Source organism: Nerophis lumbriciformis, linkage group LG28 (genome assembly GCF_033978685.3).
Source record: "Nerophis lumbriciformis linkage group LG28, RoL_Nlum_v2.1, whole genome shotgun sequence".
In the NCBI taxonomy this organism is placed as follows: Eukaryota; Metazoa; Chordata; class Actinopteri; order Syngnathiformes; family Syngnathidae; genus Nerophis; species Nerophis lumbriciformis.
In genome coordinates this window covers 35,362,868-35,384,811 of record NC_084575.2, presented here as the reverse complement: position 1 = coordinate 35,384,811, position 21,944 = coordinate 35,362,868, and the positions used below count along the sequence as shown (strand labels likewise).

General features: G+C 40.9%; 1 protein-coding gene across 1 annotated transcript in view; it reads left to right on the top strand.

The window, feature by feature from the left end:
- Positions 1 to 21,944, top strand: part of LOC133570804 (uncharacterized) — a 99,198-nt gene that overhangs the window by 32,858 nt on the left and 44,396 nt on the right. Inside the window, exons 5-9 of the mRNA XM_072916618.1 lie at positions 3,602 to 3,798; positions 5,577 to 5,762; positions 13,236 to 13,431; positions 13,519 to 13,711; positions 18,650 to 18,745. Of these exons, the coding sequence (XP_072772719.1) occupies positions 3,602 to 3,798; positions 5,577 to 5,762; positions 13,236 to 13,431; positions 13,519 to 13,711; positions 18,650 to 18,745 (868 nt within the window). The remainder of the gene's footprint in view (positions 1 to 3,601; positions 3,799 to 5,576; positions 5,763 to 13,235; positions 13,432 to 13,518; positions 13,712 to 18,649; positions 18,746 to 21,944) is intronic.

Sequence of the window (21,944 nt, the reverse complement as noted above, 5' to 3'; positions counted from 1 at the left end):
TTTTTTACTTACAACTATACCTAATATATAAAGGGGTGGAAAAGTGACTATTTCCTGCAGGGCAAACATTAGCTAACCAGAAGGCAATAACAATGTAAACAAAAAACACCTGCTTAAAAGATCTAATACAAATGTCCCTGAGGAATGTAAGGTGGGAGTACTGTAATTACCTAACGTTACATTATTATTTTCCATAACAATTTAGCCCCCTCCACAATATTAACCCGACGTTAAAACAGAACTAGCTATTTATTGATTAGCAATTGCCGAATCATGTAACATTAGCTTAATGCTAAAAAGCCAGGTTACTATCACATTCTGTAACAGACAAATAATTTCATGTAGGCTAACGTTACCTACCTGCTACCTCTGTCTTTTCTCGTTTCTCCTCCTTTTCTTTTCTCTTTTTTATTCCCTGGGTACCTGACAGTTTTGGCCGTTTTGACATCTTGTGTTGATTTTTTGATGTGGTGACGTCCAAAAAGAGTCATGATACGGGAAGGGAGGGGGCGCACCGTGCGGGGGGGGGGCTTAATGTTGTAACAAATAATATTTCTATTAAATAGGCTTTACTTTGCATTTTAATTAACGTGGGATTATTTTTTGTATTTAAAAATAATAGTACCAACTTTTTTTTTTTTTTTCTTTTTTTTTTTCTCCAACATTTGTGGCACTGGCGTGGCGCCCCCTGATGGACGGCGCCCTTAGCATTTGCCTATACGGCCTATGCCATGGGCCGGCCCTGAGTCATGTACATATTAGTATGCAGTCAAGTACATATTAGTATACAGTCAAGTACATATTAGTATACAGTCATGTACATATTAGTATATATTAGGGGTGTAACAGTACACAAAAATTTCGGTTCGGTACGTACCTCGGTTTAGAGGTCACGGTTCGGTTCATTTTCGGTACAGTAAGAAAACAACAAAATATAAATGTTTTGGTTATTTATTTACCAAATTTGTAAAGAATGGCTTAATCCTTTTAACATTGGGAACACTATAATAATTCTGCCCACGTTAATCAACATTAAACTGCCTCAAGTTGTTGCTCAGATTAAATAAATGTCATGTCTGTGTAATCATGTTTTGTTTTAAGTCATGTTTTGTTTAGTTATAGGACTCTTTAGTTTCTGTCTTTTCACTCCCTTGTCTTGTTTCCATGATTACCCCATTAGTTTCACCTGTTCCACGTTTGGACTCATTGTGCACTCTTGATTGTCACCATAGCAACCCATTAGTTTTCACCTGTCACGTCACGCACCTGTTTCACGTTTTGAGTCACGCACCTGCTTTCACTAATCATGTCCATAGTATTTAAGTTCATTCTTTTCAGTTTGTCGTTCTGACGACCTCACCGCATTTATGCTCTGTCCATGCCTGATACTTCTTTCCATGTCAATTCCTCAAGCAACTATTTCTGTCCAAGCCAAGTTAGTTTTTGTTCCATGTTTATAGTCTTTTTGGTTTCATAGTTTGTTCTCCGCCATTGTGCGTGTTTTTTGTTTGTACTTTTTTGCTATAGTCTTTTGGTTTCATAATTTATTCTCCGCCTCTGTGCGCGCTTTTTGTTTATTCCTTTTTTTTTGATAAATATAAATAAATCATGTACCTTCATTCTCGTCTCGCCCGTGCCAACTTTCCGTTGCATCCCGGAAAAGCAAACACCCAGGACCAAGTCATGACAATAAAATGACAAAACTTCTTCTTCTACATATAAAAAGTGCAATATTAAACAGTTTCAAGTCAACTCATCATGCTTAATTTATTACAGCATTTGGAAAGCCTGTAGTTGATTTTTATTATGCAAATGTTTTATTTATCTACATGTGATAGCAGGGACCCTGCCATTCAAAACTAGGCTTCTCCATTAATGTAATGTTAATTAATTAATGTAACTATAGCTGAAAAAAATAGTACAATAGCAATAGGAGAGACTATTCATCCCTGAACACCATGGAGTTCATGGAGGCTTAATGATGCACTTACATTATTATATCAACTATCAGAGACAGAAACTCTTCATTTAACACAATGTCCTTTTTTGCTGCTTCAACACAGCTCAATCAACACAGAAAAAGGGTAAAGTGAATTAACAGACAGACAGGGCTTTGCTGTCCGTAACACACACACCGCAAAATGAGCTAAAGTTACGCTAAAAGCGAATTAGCCTTCACCTCAAGCCAGGACTGCGAGCGAGCTGAGCTGCCTTTTATATTTCTAGAAGGTCAACGGGTGATGTTACTCGTAGTTGACTGGGAGGTGTTTATTATCATTTGGGGAGAGTCCGCTGCCTGATGATTACCTGCTAAACACTGACGACATGCGCTCTGAATATACACTGCTGATTGGCTGTTGCCGCTCTGTGTGTAACCAATCAGATGGTTGTGTGGGTGGGACAATGCTGGGTGTGTGTAGAGGACTGACAGAGACAGAGGCAGAAGGAAGCGGAGGCGGCTACTTAATACGTTCATGTGGAAACTCGTTCGGTACACCTCCGAACCGAACCGAAACCCCCGTACCGAAACGGTTCAATACAAATACACGTACCGTTACACCCCTAGTAAACAGTCAAGTGCATATTATTATACAGTCAAGTTCATATTACCGTATTTTCCGCACCATAAGGCGCCCTGGGTTATAAGCCGCGCCTTCAATGAACGGCATATTTCAAAACTTTGTCCACCTATAAGCCGCCCCGTGTTGTAAGCCGCATCTAACTGCGCTAAAGGAATGTCAAAAAAACAGTCAAATAGGTCAGTCAAACTTTAATAATATATTAAAACCAGCGTGATGTGGGCGCGCATGGAGTCGTATATCAACATGGACGAAGCTGCGTGAAAAAAGCCACCCGGCCTCTTCGCGTAAACTTAAACTTACCTTAACCACTCGCTCATCTTTTCTTCATCCATCCCTTCGAGTTAGCTTTTATGATGACGCCGGCTGGAAAGGTCTCTTTTGGCAAGGTCTTCCTTTTGAATATCACCGTGGGTGGAAGTTTCTGGCCATTAGCATGGCAAGCTAGAACCACAGTGAAGGATGACTTCTCATTCCCTGTGGTGCGAATATTCACCGTGCGTGCTCCCGTTGTATCCACAGTGCGGTTCACAGGAATATCAGTTGCTGTGAAATAGTAATCCGTGTGCGGATGGAGAGATTGCGTCTTTTCATGAACCGGATCCCTGTCGTTTAGTAGGAGCCATTTTGTGGTCTTTACAGATGTAAACACACAAAGGAAATGAAGTACGGTAATATCCGCGCGCTTTTTCTTCTTCTACGCGGGCGGGTGGTTGCTTACAGTAGAAGAAGAAGCGCTTCCTGTTCTATGGGGGCGGGTGCTTACCTTGGCGGTTGCTTGCGTAGAAGAAGAAGCGCTTCCTGTTCTACCGGGAAAAAAGATGGCGGCTGTTTACCGTAGTTACGAGACCGAAACTTTATGAAAATGAATCTTAATATTAATCCATATATAAAGCGCACCGGGTTATAAGGCGCACTGTCAGCTTTTGAGAAAATTTGTGGTTTTTAGGTGCGCCTTATAGTGCGGAAAATAGGGTAGTGCACTTTGGCATCTGAAGGTCAATTTGCATCCTCTCTCTCAGCCCTGCAGGTGTGACAGGAAGTCCTGTTATCTCGGATGTTTCCCTGATCCGCCTTTCTCCTGCCGCCAGGGCGTCCAGTGACTCTCCCTTCAGTTCCCCGCACGTTTACATCAACCCTCACATGGAGCACTACCTGCGCTCCGTGCACGGCGGCCCCACACTCATCTCGGCAGCCAGAGGCCTGAACCCCAGCCAATGTAAGTTGGAGCCCACAGAAATATTTACATCAACATTTACAGTAACCTGCAGCATAAAAGAAAGTCACATTTTCCAGGTCGCCGCAAATTGGAATTTAAGAAAGGCAAATATCTTTTTTTCCCCAGCAAAGTCCCTTTTTTTTTTTGCCCTACTTCCCCCTCTAGCTCTACAGTTTTAATAGTTTCACGAAAATTCCTGTTTTTTTACATAAATTATCTGTATTTTATCCTTCATTGGATGAAAAAATAATCGCTTTTTCAAGTCCGCTCACTCTGGCAACTCGGCACAATTCATTCTGTAAAGTCAGCCCTTCAAAGTAAAAGCAGGCCAGTAAAATAGTCCACCCCCAGTTGAGTTTTTGTATTGCTTTTGTTTTGGAGGAAAGACCATCATTTTCTTCGTTATACGGAAAATTTGATAGATATGCCCGAATGCAGTTGAGATAGGCTCCAGCACCTCCCTCGACCCCAATAGGGACAAACGGTAGAAAATGGATGGATGTGGAGATAAATCTTGAGTTGAGTTGAGTTTGAGTTTATTTGGAACATGCAAGTATACAACATGATACATCACAATCTCCAGTTTCTCTTTTCAACATGTTCGAAAAGGAGTAGGAAGAAGCAGAGCTTATTTAATCCTACCCCTTTTCTTTTACATAACAGTTGCTAAAACTTTTGTTCACTTCCTGTTCTCAATTTATTCACAATATACTCCATAAGTAATCACAATAAAATAAGTAAATAAATGATAATTGGTGAAGTAAGTTACATTTCATATGTTGAGATAAGTAAGATTATTTTGTGAGTGAAATAATGAAAGAATGGATGAGTTAAATAAATTCAGAATGTTTATCATGGTTCTTCTTCTTTGTACTTTGTAAACACTTTAAGTTTGAAGAGTTTCTTGAAGTGGATCATATTAGTACATCTTCTGCTACACTTTACTCTGCTAATGTTGGAAGAATATAACTGTCAGGTTCAAACACTGATGACATCTATTAAACAAGACAAGAAGCAAAGAATCAGAGACAGAATTAAATTTGGACTCAATTTTGAGGAGGGACGCGACCACTGTGCTCTCTGTACAGTCTTGCACCACGCTCTGCCAAAAGATTGCACTCCTCCCTCTTTATTTGACATTCTCCCCCCACCTGACCACAGCTGCTTCCAGAGGGAAGTGGGTCGTAAACAGCGTTGCCTTTGGTTACTGAACAGTTCAAAAGAAGAGGTCGTAAAATAGTTCAAAGAGAGTTCGTAAAATACTTCAAAAAGAGTTTGTCTGGAAATTGGGCAGATCCTGCCATCTGTCGGCTTTGAAGTCACAGTGGAGTTTTACGAGCCTTCCTCCTGGTAGGCCCCAAAGACAGCTCCCGTCTCCCTGCCAGGAACTCAATGTAAAACAAAGCTTTTGTGATAATTTAGAAACAATTATTCTAACAATAACCTTTTAAAAACTGCTGACCGCTATGCGTACGACGATATCCACATGCCATACATTCACATAACTGCAAGAACGTCAGCTAAGAGTGCAAACAAACCAATTTTATAAAAATGAGTCACAAGCACTTGAACGCGTCTTGAATAATTTCACAGAACAGAACACCAATGCCACAAACTGTCAAAAAGCTTACACTTCCAACAGTATCTCCCATACGTCCACAAAAACTCACCAAACAATCACCTTCATTTAAGAGGTTAAAGTGAATTAAGACTGCATGCATGGTAGCGGAAGTCAATTAGCGGTACAAAACTTTGAAGAGACTTTCTCTCCTCTTTAGTGGCTCATGAGCATTTCAAAGATGGCTGCCTGTTCGGGCTCCCTCCGCCTCCTCCTCCTGGAGCAAGTCCAACCGAGTATTACCAGCTGATGGCGAGCCACCAGAGGCCCTACGGTGATCTACTCATGCACGGTGCTGGGTTAAGCGCAGGGGCCCACATGTCTGACTATGTGAGCCCTATTGATGGTGAGTCCATAAATTCTTCTCAAGCTGCTTTTGAAAATCCTGATGCAGCAGCACTGGTAGAGTATAGTCCCCAAAACTTCTTTATGACACCAATACTAACGTGTTACTGGGCAATATATATATATACAGGTAAAAGCCAGTAAATTAGAATATTTTGAAAAACTTGATTTATTTCAGTAATTGCATTCAAAAGGTGTAACTTGTACATTATATTTATTCATTGCACACAGACTGATGCACTCAAATGTTTATTTCATTTAATTTTGATGATTTGAAGTGGCAACAAATGAAAATCCAAAATTCCGTGTGTCACAAAATTAGAATATTACTTAAGGCTAATACAAAAAAGGGATTTTTAGAAATGTTGGCCAACTGAAAAGTATGAAAATGAAAGATATGAGCATGTACAATACTCAATACTTGGTTGGAGCTCCTTTTGCCTCAATTACTGCGTTAATGCGGCGTGGCATGGAGTCGATGAGTTTCTGGCACTGCTCAGGTGTTATGAGAGCCCAGGTTGCTCTGATAGTGGCCTTCAACTCTTCTGCGTTTTTGGCTCTGGCATTCTGCATCTTCCTTTTCACAATACCCCACAGATTTTCTATGGGGCTAAGGTCAGGGGAGTTGGCGGGCCAATTTAGAACAGAAATACCATGGTCCGTAAACCAGGCACGGGTAGATTTTGCGCTGTGTGCAGGCGACAAGTCCTGTTGGAACTTGAAATCTCCATCTCCATAGAGCAGGTCAGCAGCAGGAAGCATGAAGTGCTCTAAAACTTGCTGGTAGACGGCTGCGTTGACCCTGGATCTCAGGAAACAGAGTGGACCGACACCAGCAGATGACATGGCACCCCAAACCATCACTGATGGTGGAAACTTTACACTAGACTTCAGGCAACGTGGATCCTGTGCCTCTCCTGTCTTCCTCCAGACTCTGGGACCTCGATTTCCAAAGGAAATGCAAAATTTGCATGGTTGGGTGATGGTTTGGGGTGCCATGTCATCTGCTGGTGTCGGTCCACTCTGTTTCCTGAGATCCAGGGTCAACGCAGCCGTCTACCAGCAAGTTTTAGAGCACTTCATGCTTCCTGCTGCTGACCTGCTCTATGGAGATGGAGATTTCAAGTTCCAACAGGACTTGGCGCCTGCACACAGCGCAAAATCTACCCGTGCCTGGTTTACGGACCCTGGTATTTCTGTTCTAAATTGGCCCGCCAACTCCCCTGACCTTAGCCCCATAGAAAATCTGTGGGGTATTGTGAAAAGGAAGATGCAGAATGCCAGACCCAAAAACGCAGAAGAGTTGAAGGCCACTATCAGAGCAACCTGGGCTCTCATAACACCTGAGCAGTGCCAGAAACTCATCGACTCCATGCCACGCCGCATTAACGCAGTAATTGAGGCAAAAGGAGCTCCAACCAAGTATTGAGTATTGTACATGCTCATATTTTTCATTTTCATACTTTTCAGTTGGCCAACATTTCTAAAAATCCCTTTTTTGTATTAGCCTTAAGTAATATTCTAATTTTGTGACACACGGAATTTTGGATTTTCATTTGTTGCCACTTCAAATCATCAAAATTAAATGAAATAAACATTTGAATGCATCAGTCTGTGTGCAATGAATAAATATAATGTACAAGTTACACCTTTTGAATGCAATTACTGAAATAAATCAAGTTTTTCAAAATATTCTAATTTACTGGCTTTTACCTGTATAGCATGCTAAATGAGTATCACCTGCTAGCTAACATGATGCAAAAGCATATTGTTATGTTTTACTTCATCAAAACTCATCAAATACACACTTCAACAACTCCATAACACTCTCCTTGACAAGTTGTGAGCAAGTCTCCAAAACCTTGTTGAAATTTAGTTTTAATCTCCTGCCTACTTTTATTTATTTATTTTCAATATCTTACAAAACATTTTTTCTTTTTAAAGGTACGGTAAAATCTTTTTGAGTTATTTAGTTGTTGTGTATTTGCATTTTTTGTTGCTGTTTTTTAACAGAAAAAACATTCATGTTGTTGCAGGTGTAGACTACAGTGTTTAAAACACGGGTGTCAAACTCAAGGCCCTGCGAAGCCTGTAAATAATATGCATCAATAAAGTACTGTAACTTTTCTTACTAAATGTATTCTTTCTTTCTATTTTGGTAGAAAAAATATATATGTACTCCATATAATCGCAAATTAAGTTAACCTAAATGTTATGCAAAAATATATGATCAAACACTCTAACCAATTTTTAAAAAGAAATAAATACTAATAATAATGATTTCAAAGCAAGTTATCCCTCAAATTGTGCAATGTAAAAGTAGCAATAGATTTCATGGGAAAATTGTGAAATTTACTGTGTTATTTACAGCATTTTTCTCTCAATTAAAAAAAACAATTTTTTTTACTGTAATAAACTGTGGCATTTACAGTATTACACTGAAAAATCTATACCTGTTGATTTGCGGTTTTAAAAAAAATCTGGCAGCTCAAGTGCCAAAACTTTACTGTAAAATTGCAGTTTTTTTCATTTACAGTAAAAAAACTAAATTTTACAGTAAAATTCTGGAAACTGCCTTTTTTTTTACCATAAAAACCGCAGTACTGTTTTTCCATTTACAGTAATATACACTACATTTACAGTAATATACACTACATTTACAGTAATATACACTACATTTTGAGGTGAAATTATTGCAATTTACCATATATTTTTTTTACATTTTAGTTTAAAAAAAATCTACTTATAAAATGCATTAAAAGATGGTGTAATAATAGTATTGACTGTTAGAAGCAAACATAACTACCATGTGGCCCTCAGTGAAAACCACTTTGACACCTCTTTGACCGTGTAGCTGAAAAGGTATTTTTCTCTTCTTTTCAAAAGACATTTCAATACAACATTTAAGAGTTGTAATTATAACACCACACTCGGTGAAGGTGATATTTTTGTCTGCCTAGCAGGAATACATAGAATAGAAAGTACTTTATTGATCCCTGGGGGAAATTCAGCACCACAGTTTGCTCACAATAAAAAATAAACACTTATTTTTCAATAATATAAATACAGTCTATTATACAGCATTATTCACATGTAAATAATATAAATACAGCATTATTCACATGTGAATAATGTAAAGACAGTCTATTATACATCATTATTCACATGTAAATAATATAAATACAGCATTATTCACATGTGAATAATATTAATACAGTCTATTATACAGCATTATTCACATGTGAATAATATAAATTCAGTTTATTATACAGCATTATTCACATGTGAAAAATATAATTACAGTTTATTATAAAGCATTATTTACATGTGAATAATATAAATACAGCATTATTCACATGTGAATAATATCAATACAGTCTATTATACAGCATTATTCACATGTGAATAATATAAATACAGTCGAATACAGTCAATTATACAGCATTATTCACATGTGAATAATATAAATGCAGTCCATTATACAGCATTATTCACATGTGAATAATATAAATACAGTCTAATACAGTCAATTATACAGCATTATTCACATGTGAATAATATAAATACAGTGTATTATATAGCATTATTCACATGTGAATAACATAAATACAGTCTATTATACAGCATTATTCACATGTGAATAACATAAATACAGTATTATACAGCATTATTAACATGTGAATAATATAAATACAGTCTATTATACAGCATTATTCACATGTGAATAACGTAAATACAGTATTATACAGCATTATTAACATGTGAATAATATAAATACAGTCTATTATACTGCATTATTCACTTGTGAATAATATAAATACAGAATTATTCACATGTGAATAATATAAATACAGTCTATTATGCAGCATTATTCACACATGAATAATATAAATACAGTCTATTATACAGCATTATTCACATGTGAATAATATCAATACAGTCTATTATACAGCATTATTCACATGTGAATAATATAAATACAGTCTATTATACAGCATTATTCACATGTGAATAATATAAATACAGTCTATTATACAGCATTATTCACATGTGAATAATATCAATACAGTCTATTATACAGCATTATTCACATGTGAATAATATAAATACAGTCTATTATACAGCATTATTCACATGTGAATAATATAAATACAGTCTATTATACAGCATTATTCACATGTGAATAATATAAATACAGTCTATTATACAGCATTATTCACATATGAATCATATAAATACAGTCTATTATACAGCATTATTCACATGTGAATAATATCAATACAGTCTATTATACAGCATTATTCACATGTGAATAATACAAATGCAGTCTATTATACAGCATTATTCACATGTGAATAATATAAATACAGTCTATTATACAGCATTATTCACATGTGAATAATATAAATACAGTCTAATACAGTCAATTATACAGCATTATTCACATGTGAATAATATAAATACAGTCTATTATACAGCATTATTCAAATTTGAATAACATAAATACAGTATTATATAGCATTATTAACATGTGAATAATATAAATACAGTCTATTATACAGCATTATCCACATGTGAATAATATAAATACAGTCTATTATACAGCATTATTCACATGTGAATAATATAAATACAGTCTATTATACAGCATTATTCACATGTGAATACCATAAATACAGTCTATTATACTGCATTATTCACTTGTGAATAATATAAATACAGCATTATTCACATGTGAATAATATTAATACAGTCTATTATACAGCATTATTCACATGTGAATAATATAAATTCAGTTTATTATACAGCATTATTCATATGTGAATAATATAAATACAGTTTATTATACATTATTTACATGTGAATAATATAAATACAGCATTATTCAAATGTGAATAATATCAATACAGTCTATTATACAGCATTATTCACATGTGAATAATATAAATACAGTCTATTATACAGCATTATTCACATGTGAATAGTATAAATACAGTCTAATACAGTCAATTATACAGCATTATTCACATGTGAATAATATAAATACAGTCCATTATACAGCATTATTCACATGTAAATAATATAAATACAGTCTAATACAGTCAATTATACAGCATTATTCACATGTGATTAATATAAATACAGTCTATTATACAGCATTATTCACATGTGAATAATATAAATACAGTCTATTATACAGCATTATTCACACGTGAATAATATAAATACAGTCTTTATACAGCATTATTCACACGTGAATAATATAAATACAGTCTTTATACAGCATTATTCACATGTGAATAATATAAATACAGTCTATTATACAGCATTATTCACATGTGAATAATATAAAAATAGTCAATTATACAGCATTATTCACATGTGAATAATATAAATACAGTTTATTATACAGCATTATTTACATGTGAATAATATAAATACAGCATTATTCACATGTGAATAATATAAATAGTCTATTATACAGCATTATCCACACGTGAATAATATAAATACAGTCAATTATACAGCATTATTCACATGTGAATACTATAAATACAGTCTATTATACAGCATTATTCACATGTGAATAATATAAATACAGTCTATTATACAGCATTATTCACATGTGAATAATATAAATACAGTCTATTATACATTGAAGTACAGTCAAAAAGGAACATATACATTATACATCATGACCAGATAGAGAAGATGACGTACAGTAAAAGTCGGTGTACATTTTCACTCCCAGATGTAGCTTGAAGAGGTAGCAAATATGTCACCACTTACTTTTCATGCGCCATCACATTGAAAGTTCTGCAGAGAATAAATATTCCCACCTTTTTGACTTACTCGCTTACAACAAAGTTGACCGTTAATTATACAGTCATCATCAGTCTTTTGTTAAATGCGATGATATAAAGTTACGTGGCGTGGATTTAGAAGGTTTTGTGTGTCGCGGTCACAACAACAAAGAAGTTGTAGTCGCTCATTTCTCAGTCGGAATTGATCTCGTTGCTCCTTTACTCCTGCTTGGAATCAATTCTCAGCAAATTGGCCTCATTAAACATGATGCGGCCAGCCTGTCCGTGTGATGCTTATCCCGGCTAATTATGTGGAATTATCAATTAGTTATGTCGGAATCCTAACAAGGTGCACGCATGTGGGCAGCGCCAACGCTTGTTTGTGACGCCATCTTGAGCGCTAAAGATCACTTCGAGTTGAAACTAATTCAAATATAAAGGACGCATCTTTTTATGCTAAAAGAGCAAAGTAGGGCATGCAGCGTGGACTTAAAGCATTTCTGTGCACATGTAGTGATGTAGTTACCTCTGTTACACACACATGTAGCGATGTAGTTGCCTCTGTTACACACACATGTAGCGATGTAGTTACCTCTGTTACACACACATGTAGTGATGTAGTTACCTCTGTTACACACACATGTAGTTACATCTGTTACACACACATGTAGTGATGTAGTTACCTCTGTTACACACACATGTAGTGATGTAGTTACCTCTGTTACACACACATGTAGCGATGTAGTTGCCTCTGTTACACACACATGTAGTGATGTAGTTGCCTCTGTTACACACACATGTAGTGATGTAGTTACCTCTGTTACACACACATGTAGCGATGTAGTTGCCTCTGTTACACACACATGTAGTGATGTAGTTACCTCTGTTACACACACATGTAGTGATGTAGTTACCTCTGTTACACACACATGTAGTTACATCTGTTACACACACATGTAGTGATGTAGTTACCTCTGTTACACACACATGTAGTTACCTCTGTTACACACACATGTAGTGATGTAGTTACCTCTGTTACACACACATGTAGCGATGTAGTTACCTCTGTTACACACACATGTAGTTACATCTGTTACACACACATGTAGTGATGTAGTTACCTCTGTTACACACACATGTAGTTACCTCTGTTACACACACATGTAACGATGTAGTTACCTCTGTTACACACACATGTAGTGATGTAGTTACCTCTGTTACACACACATGTAGCGATGTAGTTACCTCTGTTACACACACATGTAGTGATGTAGTTACCTCTGTTACACACACATGTAGTGATGTAGTTACCTCTGTTACACACACATGTAGTGATGTAGTTACCTCTGTTACACACACATGTAGCGATGTAGTTACCTCTGTTACACACACATGTAGCGATGTAGTTACCTCTGTTACACACACATGTAGCGATGTAGTTACCTCTGTTACACACACATGTAGTGATGTAGTGACCTCTGTTACACACACATGTAGCGATGTAGTTACCTCTGTTACACACACATGCAGCGATGTAGTTACCTCTGTTGCACACACATGTAGTGATGTAGTTACCTCTGTTACACACACATGTAGTGATGTAGTTACCTCTGTTACACACACATGTAGAGATGTAGTTACCTCTGTTACACACACATGTAGCGATGTAGTTACCTCTGTTACACACACAGTGCCACGATTGAACCCCAGGCTGAGCAGAAAGAGGATGCTGTCTTTTTCGCCTCTGTCCGACGCCAACATGGACGTCCAGGCGATGATCCGCACATCACCCAGCTCACTGGTGCCGTACATCAACAGCACCCGTTCCGGCGGCTCGTACGGCCACCTGTCGGTCGGAGGTCTCAGGTACCGTGGCGCATCTGAAAAAGTCTGACGTATGATTGGATGCATCCTAAATGTGTCAGTGAACATGTGTTGTCTTTCCGCTCGCAGCCCGTCCTTCGCCTTCCCTCATCCCATCAATTCGGTGGCTTACCAACAGTACCTCTCCCAGCAGAGGAGCATCTGTGCTTTCAGCCACACCCCACCTCTCTTCCAGCCAGCCGCCATCTTCCCTGGCTGCCAGCCCAGTCTTGGGCTTTCCTCACTGTCCGGCAGCGCTCACAGCAGTGACCTCGTCTCTAAAGTAAAGCAAACAAAAGAAACATTTCATTACACTGAAACCCGTTTATCAGAATCAGCTTCATTGGCAAAGTAGAATTTGACTTGGTCGACCTTAAACAACAACTATGAGACGTTCAAATGGACCGAATCATCAAGTCCTGCTCCATCCTGTTCTTCATACAGGTTGCTCGTCTTGGTTCTTAAGGTGGCGTCAACATTCTGTACGTGATCGTCCACTTTTGCCGACATACATTTTCATAGCCAGGGGTATTTGTCGTATCATCCATCCATCTTCTTCCACTTATCTTCCACAGCAGCCTAAGCAAGGAAGCCCAGACTTCCCTCTCCCCAGCCACTTCGCCCAGCTCCCCCCGGGGGATCCCGAGGCGTTCCCAGGCCAGCCGGGAGAGATAGTCTTCCCAACGTGTCCTGGGTCTCCCCCGTGGCCTCCTACCCAAACGCCTTCCTAGGGAGGCGTTCGGGTGGCATCCTGACCAGATGCCCGAACCACCTCATCTGGCTCCTCTCCATGTGGAGGAGCAGCAACTTTACTTTGAGTTCCTCCCAAATGACAGAGCTTCTCACCCTATCTCTAAGGGAGAGACCCACCACCTGGCGGAGGAAACTAATTTGGGCCGCTTGTAACCGTGATCTTGTCCTTTCGGTCATAACCCAAAGCTCATGACCATAGGTGAGGATGGGAACGTAGATCGGCTCAACTCTTATCTTCACCACAACGGATCGATACAGCGTCCGCATTACTGAAGACGCCGCACCGATCCGCCTGTCCATCTCACCATCCACTCTTCCCTCACTCGTGAACAAGACTCCCAGGTACTTGAACTCCTCCACTTGGGGCAAAGTCATAGTCAAAGACATAGTCTTCCCAACGTGTCCTGGGTCTTCCCCGCAGCCTCCTACCGGTCGGACGTGCCCTAAACACCTCCCTAGGGAGGCGTTCGGGTGGCATCCTGACCAGATGCCCGAACCACCTCATCTGGCTCCTCTCCATGTGGAGGAGCAGCGGCTTTACTTTGAGTTCCTCCCGGATGACAGAGCTTCTCACCCTATCTCTAAGGGAGAGCCCTGCCACCCGGCGGAGGAAACTCATTTGGGCCGCTTGTACTCGTGATCTTGTCCTTTCGGTCATAACCCAAAGCTCATGACCATAGGTGAGGATGGGAACGTAGATCGACCGGTAAATTGAGAGCTTTGCCTTCCGGCTCAGCTCCTTCTTCACCACAACGGATCGATACAGCGTCCGCATTACTGAAGACGCCGCACCGATCCGCCTGTCGATCTCACGATCCACTCTTCCTTCACTCGTGAACAAGACTCCGAGGTACTTAAACTCCTCCACTTGGGGCAAGATCTCCTCCCCAACCCGGAGATGGCACTCCACCCTTTTCCGGGCGAGAACCATGGACTCGGACTTGGAGGTGCTGATTCCCATCCCAGTTGTTTCACACTCGGCTGCGAACCGATCCAGTGAGAGCTGGAGATCCTGGCCAGAAGAAGCCATCAGGACAACATCATGTTTAAAAAGCAGAGACCTAATCCTGCAGCCACCAAACCAGATCCCCTCAACGCCCTGACTGCGCCTAGAAATTCTGTCCATAAAAGTTCAGAACAGAATGGGTGACAAAGGGCAGCCTTGGTGGAGTCCAACCCTCACTGGAAACTGGTCCGACTTACTGCCGGAAATGCGGACCAAGTTCTGACACTGATCATACACATATTTGTCGTATGAAATTCAGTAAAAACTAGAACATCGCTTGGAGAGAGCATTTTCATGTACCGTTTTTTTCGGACTATATAGTCTTCCCAACGTGTCCTGGGTCTCGCCCGTGGCCTCCTACCCAAACACCTCCCTAGGGAGGCGTTCGGGTGGCATCCTGACCAGATGCCCGAACCACCTCATCTGGCTCCTCTCCATGTGGAGGAGCAGCAACTTTACTTTGAGTTCCTCCCAGATGGCAGAGCTTCTCACCCTATCTCTAAGGGAGAGACCCACCACCCGGCGGAGGAAACTCATTTCGGCCGCTTGTACCCGTGATCTTGTCCTTTCGGTCATAACCCAAAGCTCATGACCATAGGTGAGGATGGGAACGTAGATCGGCTCAGCTCCTTCTTCACCACAACGGATCGATACAGCGTCCGCATTACTGAAGACGCCGCACCGATCCGCCTGTCCTGCTCACCATCCACTCTTCCCTCACTCGTGAACAAGACTCCCAGGTACTTGAACTCCTCCACTTGGGGCAAGATCTCCACCCCAACCCGGAGATGGCACTCCACCCTTTTCCAGGCGAGAACCATGGACTCGGACTTGGAGGTGCTGATTCCCATCCCGGTCGCTTCACACTCGGCTGCGAACCGATCCAGTGAGAGCTGAAGATCCTGGCCAGATGAAGCCATCAGGACCACATCATCTGCGAAAAGCAGAGACCTAATCCTGCAGCCACCAAACCAGATCCCCTCAACGCCCTGACTGCGCCTAGAAATTCTGTCCATAAAAGTTATGAACAGAATGGGTGACAAAGGGCAGCCTTGGCGGAGTCCAACCCTCACTGGAAACTGGTCCGACTTACTGCCGGCAATGCGGACCAAGTTCTGACACTGATCATACATATATTTGTCGTATGAAATTCAGTAAAAACTAGAACATCGCTTGGAGAGAGCATTTTCATGTACCGTTTTTTTCGGACTATATAGTCTTCCCAACGTGTCCTGGGTCTTCCCCGTGGCCTCCTACCCAAACACCTCCCTAGGGAGGCGTTCGGGTGGCATCCTGACCAGATACCCGAATCACCTCATCTGGCTCCTCTCCATGTGGAGGAGGAGCAACTTTACTTTGAGTCCCTCCCAGATGGCAGAGCTTCTCACCCTATCTCTAAGGGAGAGACCCACCACCTGGCGGAGGAAACTCATTTGGGCCACTTGTACCCGTGATCTTGTCCTTTCGGTCATAACCCAAAACTCATGACCATAGGTGAGGATGGGAACGTAGATCGGCTCAGCTCTTATCTTCACCACAACGGATCGATACAGCGTCCACATTACTGAAGACACCACACCGATCTGCCTGTCCATCTCACCATCCACTCTTCCCTCACTCGTGAACAAGACTCCCAGGTACTTGAACTCCTCCACTTGGGGCAAGATCTCCTCCCCAACCCGGAGATGGCACTCCACCCTTTTCCGGGCGAGAACCATGGACTCGGACTTGGAGGTGCTGATTCCCATCCCAGTCGCTTCACACTCGGCTGCGAACCGATCCAGTGAGAGCTGAAGATCCTGGCCAGATGAAGCCATCAGGACCACATCATGTTTAAAAAGCAGAGACCTAATCAATCAATCAATCTTTATTTATATAGCCCTAAATCACAAGTGTCTCAAAGGGCTGCACAAGCCACAACGACATCCTCGGTACAAAGCCCACATACGGGCAAGGAAAAACTCACCCCAGTGGGACGTCGATGTGAATGACTATGAGAAACCTTGGAGAGGACCGCATATGTGGGTAACCCCCCCCCTCTAGGGGAGACCGAAAGCAATGGACGTCGAGTGGGTCTGACATAATATTGTGAGAGTCCAGTCCATAGTGGATCCAACATAATAGTAAGAGTCCAGTCCATAGTGGGGCCAGCAGGACACCATCCCGAGCGGAGACGGGTCAGCAGCGCAGAGATGTTCCCAGCCGATGCACAGGCGAGCGGTCCACCCCGGGTCCCGACTCTGGACAGCCAGCACTTCATCCATGGCCACCGGACCTGTGCCCCCCCCCTCCACAAGGAATAGGGGAGCAGAGGAGAAAAGAAAAGAAACGGCAGATCAACTGGTCTAACAGGGGGGCTATTTAAAGGCTAGAGTATACAAATGAGTTTTAAGATGGGACTTAAATGCTTCTACTGAGGTAGCATCTCTAATTGTTACCGGGAGGGCATTCCATAGTACTGGAGCCCCAATAGAAAACGCTCTATAGCCCGCAGACTTTTTTTGGGCTCAGGGAATCACTAATAAGCCGGAGTTCTTTGAACGCAGATTTCTTGCCGGGACATATGGTACAATGCAATCGACAAGATAGGACGGAGCTAGACCGTAATCCTGCAGCCACCAAACCAGATCCCCTCAACGCCTTGACTGCGCCTAGAAATTCTGTCCATAAAAGTTCAGAACAGAATGGGTGACAAAGGGCAGCCTTGGCGGAGTCCAACCCTCACTGGAAACGTGTCCGACTTACTGCCGGCAATGCGGACCAAGTTCTGACACTGATCATACATATATTTGTCGTACGAAATTCAGTAAAAACTAGAACATCGCTCGGAGAGAGCATTTTCATGTACCGTATTTTTCGGGCTATAAGGCGCACTTAAAATCCTTTCATTTTCTCAATACTTGACATTGCGCCTTATAATTTGGTGCGCCTAATGTACGGAATAATTTTGGTTGTGCTTTCCGACCTCGAAGCAATATTGTTTGGTGCATGGTGTAATGATAAGTGTGACCAGTAGATGGCAGTCCAAAGCATACCAAAAACCGTTCTGATAGCATGGGAGCTATGGCGAAGCTTAGCACATGAACTTGAAGTCAAGAGAAACAACGTAACTGTTGCATTCGCATACAAGGAAACCAAACCAAACTCAGAGGTGTCACAAACAGGAACTAAAAGAGTCCAAAAACTAACAGAAAATAACAAAAACATGATCCGGACCACAGATCATGACACCTTCAAAGGTCCTCTAGTCTTTGGCGATAACTTCTCTGCGGTTCTTCCCTCTAACAAAATTGACCCATTTAATTTTACACAAATGGAAGAAAACAACCACAACAAACTAGTGGAGGTTCAAAAAACTATTTAAATATCAGCCAGTTTCCTAAAGTCTGTCAAAGTCACAAGTTATGTTGTGTGGACTTCCATAGACCACTTCCACTGTATTGACTCTCTTCTTCTCTTCAGAGTCCCTGCAGGGAATCAGCAATCACCTGCACGCTGGAACCTGGTATCAACAAGAGATCAAAGGTTAAGACTGAATCCCTGGCGCCAGGTTCACCGGTACGCCACACATATAAGTCCTTCCTGTGTACGCCACACATATAAGTCCTTCCTGTGTACGCCGCACATATAAGTCCTTCATGTGTACGCCACACATATAAGTCCTTCCTGTGTACGCCACACATATAAGTCCTTCCTGTGTACGCCGCACATATAAGTCCTTCCTGTGTACGCCACACATATAAGTCCTTCCTGTGTACGCCACACATATAAGTCCTTCCTGTGTACGCCACACATATAAGTCCTTCCTGTGTACGCCACACATTTAAGTCCTTCCTGTGTACGCCACACATATAAGTCCTTCCTGTGACCTCCTTGTTCGCCATGAAGAATCAGCCCACACCGTAAGAGTCTCCCCCAGCCCCCAATAATCTCCCTTCCACCCCCCCGCCCCCCTGGGCCACAATAAACTGTGCCACCGCACTTTATTTTCATGAAATATTATTTGCTGTCATGTGAGGGGTTTTTTTTTTTGTAGTTCCGTGACAAATTCCCGCTTGCTTGTGGACGGCGAGGCAGCTTTGTGCGTGATGCATGAGCACGGCGGCGTGCACAGGCGCCTTGGGGCCACCGCAATTGATGAAGATGGTACGCCGGGGCCAGACACAAACATGCTGCAGTCAGCGTGTTCATACACACACACACACACACACACACACACACACACACACACACACGCACGCATTGTTTTGCTGGAAATTTCACATTATTTCAGATTTTTTGCAAAAAGGAGCTTGTTTTCTACATTTGAGTTTTTTGTCAAATATTTGAGGTACGCTAGTTTCAGTCGATGTCCCACTCTCATTGTTTTACAAAAGCCAAAAGCAGTGAAGTTGTGTAAATGGTAAATAAAAAGAGAATACAACAAATCCTTTTCAACTTATATTCAATTGAATAGACTGCAAAGACAAGATATTTAACGTTCAAACTTGTTATTTTTTGCAAATATTAGCTCATTTGGAATTTGATGCCTGCAACATGTTTCAAAAAAGCTGGCACAAGTGGCAAAAAAGAGTGAGAAAGCTGAGGAATGCTCATCAAAGACTTATTTGGAACATCCCGCAGGTGAACAGGCTAATTGGGAACAGGTGGGTGCCATGATTGTGTATAAAGGCAGCTTCTCATTCACAAATGGGCGAGGGTCACCACTTTGTCAACAAATGCCTGAGCAAATTGTTTAAGAACAACATTTCTCAAGCAAGGAATTTAGGGATTTCACCATCTACGCTCTGTAATATCATCAAAAGGCTCAGAGAATCTGGAGAAATCACTGCTAGGTCGAAAACCAACATTGAATGCCCATGACTTTGGATCCCTCAGGTGGTACTGCATCAAAAAGCCACATCCGTGTGTAAAGGATATCACCACATGGGCTCAGGAACACTTCAGAAACCCACTGTCAGTAACTACAGTTGGTCGTGCAAGTTAAAACTCTACTATGCAAAGCCAAAGCCATTTATCAACAACACCCAGAAGCGCCGCTGGCTTCTCTGGGCCTGAGCTCATCTAAGATGGACTCATGCAAAGTGGAAAAGTGTTCTGTGGTCTGACGAGTCCACATTTCAAATTGTTTTTGGAAACTGTGGACGTGGTGTCCTCCAGACTAAAGAGGAAAAGAACCATCCAAATTGTTCTAGGCACAAAGTGTAAAAGGCAGCATGTGTGATGATATGGGGGTGTATTAGTGGCCAAGACATGGGTAACTTACACATCTGTGAAGGCACCATTAATGCTGAAAGGTACATACAGCTTTTGGAGCAACATATGTTGCCATCCAAGCAACGTTACCATGGACGCCCCTGCTTATTTCAGCAAGACAATGCCAAGCCACGTGTTAAGCCACGTCCATTCAATTGAATATAAATTCTGTCAACTTCACTGGGTTTGGGTTTTGTAAAATGTTGTCAAACATGTTAGATATAAAGAAAGTAAAAGACCCAGAGTAATCTAAAGTTTAAGTGCACTCTCACGTTTGTTGCCGCACGTTGGACCAAATAAGAAAAGTAAACATGCACATTGACACCAAGACACCTGCTAGCTACAATCTCCCTGGGTTCAATGAAGTCTACATGAACTGTGATCTACATGAGATCTACATGAGATCTACATGAGATCTGTATGTGATCTACATGTGATCTACATGAGATCTACATGAGATCTACATGTGATCTACATGCGATCTACATGAGATCTACATGTGAGCTACATGAGATCTACATGAGATCTATATGTGATCTACATGAGATCTTTATGTGATCTACATGAGATCTGCATGAGATCTACATGAGATCTACATGAGATCTACATGTGATCTACATGAGATCTGTATGTGATCTACATGTGATCTACATGAGATCTACATGAGATCTACATGTGATCTACATGAGATCTGCATGCGATCTACATGAGATCTACATATGATCTACATGAGATCTACATGTGATCTACATGAGATCTTTATGTGATCTACATGAGATCTGCATGTGATCTACATGAGATTTACATGTGATCTACATGAGATCTGCATGTGATCTACATGAGATCTGCATGAGATCTACATGTGATCTACATGAGATCTATATGTGATCTACATGAGATCTGTATGTGATCTACATGTGATCTACATGTGATCTACATGAGATCTACATGAGATCTACATGAGATCTACATGCGATCTACATGAGATCTACATGTGAGCTACATGAGATCTACATGAGATCTATATGTGATCTACATGAGATCTGCATGTGATCTACATGAGATCTACATGAGATCTACATGTGATCTACATGAGATCTACATGCGATCTACATGTGATCTACATGAGATCTACATGAGATCTACATGAGATCTATATGTGATCTACATGAGATCTGCATGTGATCTACATGTGATCTACATGAGATCTACATGAGATCTACATGTGATCTACATGAGATCTTTATGTGATCTACATGAGATCTGCATGTGATCTACATGAGATCTACATGTGATCTACATGTGATCTACATGAGATCTACATGAGATCTACATGAGATCTACATGTGATCTACATGAGATCTACATGAGATCTACATGTGATCTACATGAGATCTACATGAGATCTACATGTGATCTACATGAGATCTGCATGTGATCTACACGTGCAGCGTCAAACTACATCACACTTTTGTTAGCGACTACTTGTCTACCTTGGCTA